Raw genomic sequence first — 8,843 nt, 5'->3', positions numbered from 1 at the left:
ATGTGTAACTACCAGGTCAGTACTGTAGTTTCACGATTCATTACACATCGTGATCAGTCATCATACCACTCAATGTAAAAACTACCAGGGTCAGTAGTTCAACATTCATACTACATCGTGCATCAGTCATTTTCATACCACTCAATTGTACTACCAGGTCAGTTAGTTCACATTCATACTACATCCGTGAATCAGTCATTCATACCACTCAATGTAACTACCAGGTCAGTACAGTTAGTTCACATTCATTACTACATCGTGATCAGTCATTCATACCACTCAATGTTAACTACCAGGTCAACAGTAGTTCACATTCATTACTACATTCGTGATCAGTCATTCATACCACTCAATGTAACTACCCATCGGTCAGTTACAGTGTTCACATTATACTAATCGTGATCAGTCATTATACCACTCAATGTAACTACCAAGGTCAGTACTGTAGTTCACATTCATACTACATTCGTGATCAGTCATTCATACCACTCAATGTAACTACCAGGTAGGTACAGTAGTTCACAAACCATCTACATCGCGATCAGTCATTCATACCCAACTCAATTGTAATACCAGGTCAGTACTGTAGTTCACATTCATACTACATCGTGATCAGTCATTCATACCACTCAATGTAACTTAACACAGGTCAGTAGTTCACATTCATACTACATCGTGATCAGTCATTATACACTCAATGCTAACTAACCAGGTAGGAACAGTAAGTTCACATTCATACTACATCGTGATCAGTCATTCATACACTCAATGTAACTACCAGGTCAGTAGGTTCAGGACGGTTGATAATAAGGTTCTTACCTTGCAGCAGCAAAAGCGACTGTCATAGTCCTCAAGGGGGCTGAAATGGAAAAGAACATTTATCATGACACAGTTCATTCCTACATTAGAACACTCCTTAATAACACACAGTTCATTCCTACATGAAACACTCCTTTTAATAAAACACAGTTCATTCCTGACATTAGAACACTCCTTAACACACAGTTCATTCCTACAGTAGAACACTCCTTAACACACAGTTCATTCCTACATTAGAACCCACTCCTTAACACACAGTTTCATTCCTACATTTAGTAGAAAACACTCCTTAACACACAGTTCATTCCTACATTAGAACACATCCTTAATACACACAGTGCATTTTCCTACATTAGAACACTCCTTAATAACACACACAGTTCATTCCTACATGTAGAACACTCCTTAACCAGTGTTCTTAAATATTTTGGTTTATTTAACCTTTTAGTTAACTGGGCAAGTCAGTTGTTATTTACAATGAACGGCCTTACCAAAAGACAAAACGGCCTCCTCGGGACGGGGGCTGGAAAATTAAAAATAAAAATAAATAAAAATCTATTAGGAACACATTAGAACACTCCTCTAATAAGAGGGCCGATTAATATAGTGGCCGATTTCCATTGTTTGTTCTTCAGGATTACATAAGAAATAATTTCGGGTAATTCGTGTCCGTGTTTTGGTCTGACTGGAACCGATCTGTAGTTGAATTGCGTATAATTTTTCTAAAGATATGTGCCTATCCACTAACGGAAGACTGCGTGTGCGAGTGGCTGGAAACGCGGTCGTTAACACCATGGTGTGAAGAGTAAGTTTTCTTAATTAAGCGGATCAGGATTAAGGACATGTCTGTGGCTGCAAGGAGCCAAGGTAAGTTGCTAGCTAGCATTAAGTAGAGGAACTGGGAAAAAATGGCGCGTTTGGCAATATAATAACCTCCAAATTTCCAGAGAGAAATCTATACACATAGGATCAGTATGTAGAGTCTATTCATTGTCATGGGGGTTGATGAAAATTTAAACTTAATATAGTGTAGTCCTAGCTCCGTGTGGTGTGTCCTGTGTTGTTGTTGTATATCGTGCTCAATGTGCGGTGTGTACTCCGTTACCGTTAATTTAGTAGCTAACGATCCCAAAAGGTCTGATGGACCCAAAACCATTACAATCTAGATTTATCTATCTACTTCATAATACCCTATCGTCAACAAGGGTGTGCGCGGTGTGATGGATTCTCTAACTATGTACTGAGTATGTGAACGCAAAAGAAAAATCGAAAGATCTAATCAATACGCGTGCTCTGCTAGAGCGAGTCGCCACACACACCTAAACCAGATGGGGTAAACGATATGGCGCGATTTGCGCTATTGCTCGGTTAAAATCAATTGATACACGTGTAAGAATATATATTTTTGGTAACAGATGTCTAGAAGTCCATAGCTAGTATAGTGCCGCCTATGATTTGCTCTCGTCATCAGAATTCGCAATCTATATGTGTGCTATACACCTCCAGCAGACAAGTGCTGAATGTCACCACTTCTCTTGTGCATATCTCCCTAGTACATGAGTCTCACGCGCTCGCGGTAGTTATGCCAAAGCCAAGTTACGGCCCTACCTACCGTGGTCCTCAACCAGATATGTCGTACATGAATTTGGTAGCTTTTAATGAACACTAACAAAGATCGGATTAAATTACACTATGGGTCTAGTGGTCCATGTTACATATATGTACTGATGGTGATTTAACATATTGGACCAGGTCAAGATGTGCAAGTCTTCGTTTCTAACAGCTGTCCATATGTGAGAGTTTTAGATGTTCTCGGGGGTTTGCACAGTAGTGGTTTCTTTGCAGCCAACAGCTCTTCTCGATTACAAATATACGGCCAACTGGTATCTCGACTATTTCACTGTCTCATCTGAAGACAAGATTGAATTATAATATAGAAAGAAACTGTGGTTTTTTGCTGAAACATGCTAGTCTCACGGAACTCTTGTTTGAATCTCTCATATTTAGGATTGCTCGCAAATATGCTCAAGGTGCACTTTCGTGTGGTTGTTATTATCCCTGTAATAATATGTAAGATACAAATATTATTTTTGTCCTAGAGCCAGTGAAGAACTTGTCTGGGAGCTGTAGCGTTGCTCCTCTCTCGTGTGGAGCGGTTGTAGTTCCGGTGATATGCAGGCAGGGCTTCTAGCCCAACCGTTGTATGGATTTCTTTGACCTTGCAGTCTACAAACCCGTCCACTACTCTGGCCAAAATTTCTCCGGGAATGGAACTGGCTTAATATATCGTGCTCTCAAGGCAGCTAAGGTTTCGGTTAGCCTGGAATACTGCGGATGCACAGCCTGTTTAGACTTCAAGCCTATCAACTCCCGAGATTAGGCTGGCAATACTTAAATGTGCTATAAGAACATCCAAAGTCACCGAGATAGTGGTGTTACTCATGCACATTGCAAATGCTGGTATTTGTAATCTGTTCTCGTATTGCCAGAATTTATGAGCTTAGGAATTGTCTTTCGATGCGTCATAATTTTTCCCATAATTAATAGGGACTACTAAAATCTCTTCATGAACTTTCTTTAACTGGGAATATTGAACCACCAGCTTTTCATTCTGCTCTCCATGTTTCTGTGAGCTAAACGAGCAGCATATGAGAGAACAGAGTATAGATGCTTTTTCTACATTAGAAACTATTATTAGCTCTTTTTATAACTTTCTTCCTACCGACCACCTCATAGTTTTTGCTTAAATTATATATATTTGAGTGACTCAATTCCACAGAAATTTTATTTAGTGGTTGATTATAACTTTACAGCCCTATATAGTGAAGAAAGTGTTTATTGTTCATTCAGTATTGTTGTGAGAATATTCGCATAGGTGTTAGTTACCGATGAACCTAATAGATCATTAAAATACAGTGCAGAAGTGGTGGCTTACTTTTGCCCTTTGATTTTGTTAAACTTGTGATACCGATTGAAATTCTCCATATGAGTTGTCTCGTCTATTCGTTTTTGTTGCGTTTTCCTCCCAATGAATTCGGATTATCATACATGTAGAAAATAGTACAATTAAAGCCAAAACCCCTTGACTGATGTGTTCCAAATTTGACTTGGTTACCCTTATTGTTAATGTGTTGTGGCGTGGTGGGTTTCGGGTTCTGTTATCTATGTGCGCTTTTAGTGCCCAAAACTACGCGTAAGTCTCCGACGGTTGATAAGATCTGGTAGAACCCATGGGACTACATGCCGTCTGGAGCTTAGACACTTGGGCTAATCAGTGCTACATGTGAGTGATACGACTTCCTGTACCACGGCCTAGTTCATTCCTAGAGATTCCAAAGTGCAAGCCCAGTGTCGATGAATGACGTTAGGTACAAATATATAACAGAACTTCGCTCGCCCTGATTAGAGATGTGTAAAAGTACCTCTACTTACAAATCAGAATCAATCATTTTACGTTCTAATCGTTTCGCCATTTAGCGCTAATGAGTATGCGACTACTTAGATCCTCAGGGCTATTTATTAGCATCGTTGATATATATATATATATAGAGCCACAATGTTTTAATTCATCTGTATAGAGACACTATAGGAACAAAGAAGTCCATGTGGCTCATGTAGACAAGGACCTGTTCTTCTCTGAAACGGTATCCATAGGAGGACAGTTAGAGAGAGAAGGAAAAAGAGGAGAGAGGAGAAAGAGGAGAGAGAGGAGAGGAGAGAGAGGAGAGAGAGAGAGAGAGAGAGAGAGAGAGAGGAGAAGAGAGAGAAAGAGGAGAGAGGAGGAGAGAGAGACAGAGAATGGAGAGAGAGAAGAGAGAGAGAGAGAATAAAAGAGAGAGAGAGAGAGAATAAAGAAGAGAGAGAGAGAGAGAATAAAGAGAGAGAGAGAGAAAGGAGGTGGCACATGCATCTTTCAACAAAGAAAACATTTAAAGAGCTTCAAAGATTTGAAAGGGGAGCCAAATCAGGAGATATCCTCCTTCCGTTGACTGACTACTCTCCAGATTTATGAGACATTTGAAAGTCTGCGGAACAAATCAGAATGTTTTCCCTCTTACCAGCGAGCAACAGGGAAATAGGAATATGTGATTAGGGTGAATTTAGCTGAAATGCCAAATGGATGATTGAATGTTTCGACTGCCAAGACAGGCTCATTTTGTTTTGGCAGCACACATCACCAGAATGACATTATTATCATCGTCAGCACCATGACGACTCCTCTTTTCAACTTTTGATGGGGTTGAGAAACATTAGCAGGCCATAAAACAGAGAGTGACGCGCAGGTCAACCTAAAAGCCTCTACTGTTAGACACAACAGTGTAAAAAAAGGAATCATGGCAACCCAGTAAATGAGCGTGCTGTCAGGACTGACTGACAGACGGACTGGACAGGATGTGGTGACTGACTGACTGACAGACCGTGGGGACAGGATGTGGTGATGACTGACTGACAGACGAGTGGGACAGGTGTGGTGACTGACTGACAGACTGAGGAGTGGGTCAGGATGTGGTGGACTGACTGGACTGACCATACCGGAGTGGGACCAGGATTTGTGCGTTGACTGCTTGACTGACCAGACCGGAGTGGGACAGGATTGGTGACTGACTGACTGACAGACTGAAGTGGGTCAGGATGTGGTGACTGACTGACAGAGCGGAGTGGGAAGGATGTGGTGACTGACTGCTGACAGACTGGAGTGGGACAGGATGTAGTGACTGACTGACAGACGCGGAGTGGGACAGGATGTGGTGACTGACTGACTGACAGAACCGGTAGTGGGACAGTGTGGTGACTGACGTGACTGACAGACCGGCAGTGGGACAGGACTGTGGTTGACTGACTGACTGAAGTGGGTCAGGATGTGGTGTACGACTGACAGACCGGAGTGGGACAGGATGTGGTGACTGACTGATGACAGATCGGAGTGGGACAGGATGTAGTGACTGAGCTGACCAGACCGGAGTGGAACCAGGATGTGGTGACTGACTGACTGACTGACAGACCGGAGCTGAGAGAAAGGGCTTCATCAACAAGCTGTATGCCATCCAGGATGTGTGCATCAGTGTGCAAAATGCCCTGGATGAAGTGGCATCCTATGGCGAAAGGATAAAGAAGTGAGTAGTAAGCTTCCTCCTCGGCGCCTGGCCCGCCTCTCCAATGCTTCCTGGCACCAGCGCCCTCACCACCCGCCTGCCTACCCGCCTGTCCCTGTCACATCTTATTCAACCCTGTCGAGCTGGCTGGAAAACAGACTCACACACCACGCACACACATACATACAGTACCAGTCAAAAGTTTGGACACTCATTCAAGGGTTTTGCTTTATTTGTACTATTTTCTACATTGTATGATAATACTGAAGACATCAAAACCATAAAATAACACATATGGAATCATGTAGTAACAAGTGTTAAACAAATCAAGGCAAAGTAGCCACCCTTTGCCTTGATGACAGCTTTGCACACTCTTGGCATTCTCTCAACCAGCTTCATGAGGTAGTCACCTGGAATGCCTTTTAATTAACAGGTGTGCCTTGTTAAAAGTTAATTAGTGGAATTTCTTTCCTTCTGGTGGTATACAGAAGATAGCCCTATTTGGTAAAAGACCAAGTCCATATTATGACGAGAACAGCTCAAATAAGCAAAGAGAAACGACCGTCCATCATTACTTTAAAACGTGTAGGTCAGTCAATCCGGAAAATTTGCAGTGGAGTGCAGTCGCAAAAACCATCAAGTGCTATGATGAAACTGGCTCTCATTAGGACCGCCACAGAAGAGGAAGACCCAGAGTTACCTCTGCTTCAGAGGATAAGTTCATTAGAGTTAACTGCACCTCAGATTGCAGCCCAAATAAATGCTTCACAGAGTTCAAGTAACAGACACATCTCAACATCAACTGTTCAGATGAGACTGTGTGAATCAGGCCTTCATGGTTGAATTGCTGCAAAGAAACCACTACTAAAGGACACCAATAAGAAGAAGAGACTTGCTTGGGCCAAGAAACACGAGCAATGGACATTAGACCGGTGGATATCTGTACTTTGGTCTGATGAGTCCAAATTTGAGATTTTGTGAGATGCGGAGTAGGTGTGTGTTGTTCCCACCGTNGAGATGCGGAGTAGGTGTGTGTTGTTCCCACCGTGAAGCATGGTGGAGGAGGTGTGATGGTGTGGGGTTGCTTTGCTGGTGACGCTGTCTGTGATTTATTTAGAATTCAAGGCGCACTTAACCAGCATTGTTACCACAGCATTCTGCAGCAATACACCATCCCATCTGGTTTGCGCTCAGTGGGACTATAATTCGTTTTTCAACAGGACAATGACCCCAAACACACCTTTACAATGTATAAAATAGTATAAATAAGTAGGTGTGTCCAAACCTTTGACTGGCACTGTACATACACAATAACACACACTCAAGCTTCTGCTACATTAATTAATCCCACAAAAAACGAACACCCTTGCCTTTCTTGAATTAAGAATTGCACTTTTCCTCCTAGTACTGACTGTTGATAGCTACATTATTAAGTAAAACTTTACTTATTATGACTGAGTGTATGCGGTTTTCTCACCTACTGTAGCTATCTTAAAATGAATGCACTAACTGTAAGTCGAGAGAGTCCATTAAATTACTGAAATGTTGTTGCTTTTAATGCTTTTAAATGTACACACATTTAGTATAGGCAGTAAAGTTAGTGAAACTCCCTAGTCAGTTGGAGAACTAAAGGATGCATGCTGTCTACGCATAGGTGAATCATCCTGTTATCATGTACTAATACATATCTCCCCTACTCTCTTTACAGCACCTTTAACTGGACAGTGCCTTTCCTAAGCTGGCTGGCCATCGTAGCTCTATGTGTGGCAACTGTTCTCATCTACTATATCCCCCTACGGTACATCGTCCTGGCCTGGGGTGAGTGCCTAAAAATCCATTCTGATGTCTATTGCGTTTATGAGACAACAATGGAGCAGTATAGTACCTTAATGAAGTGTATCCATTATGACGGGCTAGATTGGGGATAGATCATCATTTCTACTTCCATGCCACAGTTGCTCAGGGAGCTGAGCGGTAGGATCTCTTGAGGGGTGGAGAGGGGAGCTCTGGTCTCTAATGGTGTCTGCACTCTGCTTTGAAACACATTGAGGGCTGAAAGTGGGCTGTGATGATACAAAGAGAGAAAAAGAGGGGGAGAGAAAAAGAGGGGGAGAGAATGCGAGAGGGAGAAAGTATGTGAGCTCTTGTGACTTCTGCGCTGAACAGCTCTCCTCCCTCTTTCCCCCGCTCCCTGCAGGGGTGAATAAATTCAGCAAGAAGCTCCGTGACCCGTATACCATTGACAACAACGAACTCTTGGACTTCCTGTCCAGAGTCCCCTCAGATGTTCAAGTGGTAGGTGTGATTTCATCCCTATCTCTCTCTCCCTTCTTCCCCCTCTCTCTCTCCATACTTTTGCATTCATAGATTTTGCTTTCTAATAGTGATTTCCACAGTGATTAATATCGACTGCCTTATTGCTATTACATATTAGCAATCCATATATGACCATATTCCCAACTATTATGAAGTGTTTTCCTGCTCAGTACKTCCTGATTCCACATAATGAATAAGGTCATGTGAGCGAAGGCCTTTATGGGCTGTCTGATTGAATCCATCCAGAAGAATTTCTGTTGTGACTGAGTCATTACAGAGTTAAACCAACAGTTAACCACCCTCACGCGGTTTAGTTCTACATTAACCGTGAGATCAGATTAACGCTGAGGCCGCTGGGTTGGACGCGCCCAGCCAAGGTGCTGCCGCTGTTTAACGGCAGCTTGTGAAAGTGTTCAGGCTGTGCTGCTGGAAGCAGAGAAACACAGACACACACTCGACCCAATCCCCTGCCACATTAGCGCCAACACACTCCCCTTTGATCGCCTGTTGGCCGCCACCCCTTTGATCTTTACAGGATCGTAATCCTCCGCACCCAGCCCCGCCCCCAGCACGCCCCGTGCTGTTTTACGGTATTCCAGAGCCATTCCAGTGGCA

At 42.8% G+C, this 8,843-nt stretch overlaps 1 protein-coding gene across 1 annotated transcript in view; it reads left to right on the top strand.

Annotated features, from left to right (window-relative positions):
• Positions 1-8,843, top strand: part of LOC111973959 (multiple C2 and transmembrane domain-containing protein 1-like) — a 285,210-nt gene that overhangs the window by 260,329 nt on the left and 16,038 nt on the right. The window contains 3 exon segments of the mRNA XM_070446903.1: positions 5,828-5,933; positions 7,621-7,730; positions 8,110-8,207. Of these exon segments, the coding sequence (XP_070303004.1) occupies positions 5,828-5,933; positions 7,621-7,730; positions 8,110-8,207 (314 nt within the window).

Source organism: Salvelinus sp. IW2-2015, linkage group LG15, assembly GCF_002910315.2.
Source record: "Salvelinus sp. IW2-2015 linkage group LG15, ASM291031v2, whole genome shotgun sequence".
Taxonomy (NCBI): Eukaryota; Metazoa; Chordata; class Actinopteri; order Salmoniformes; family Salmonidae; genus Salvelinus; species Salvelinus sp. IW2-2015.
Note: the sequence above shows the minus strand (reverse complement) of the source record. Positions and strands in the feature narration are given on the sequence as shown.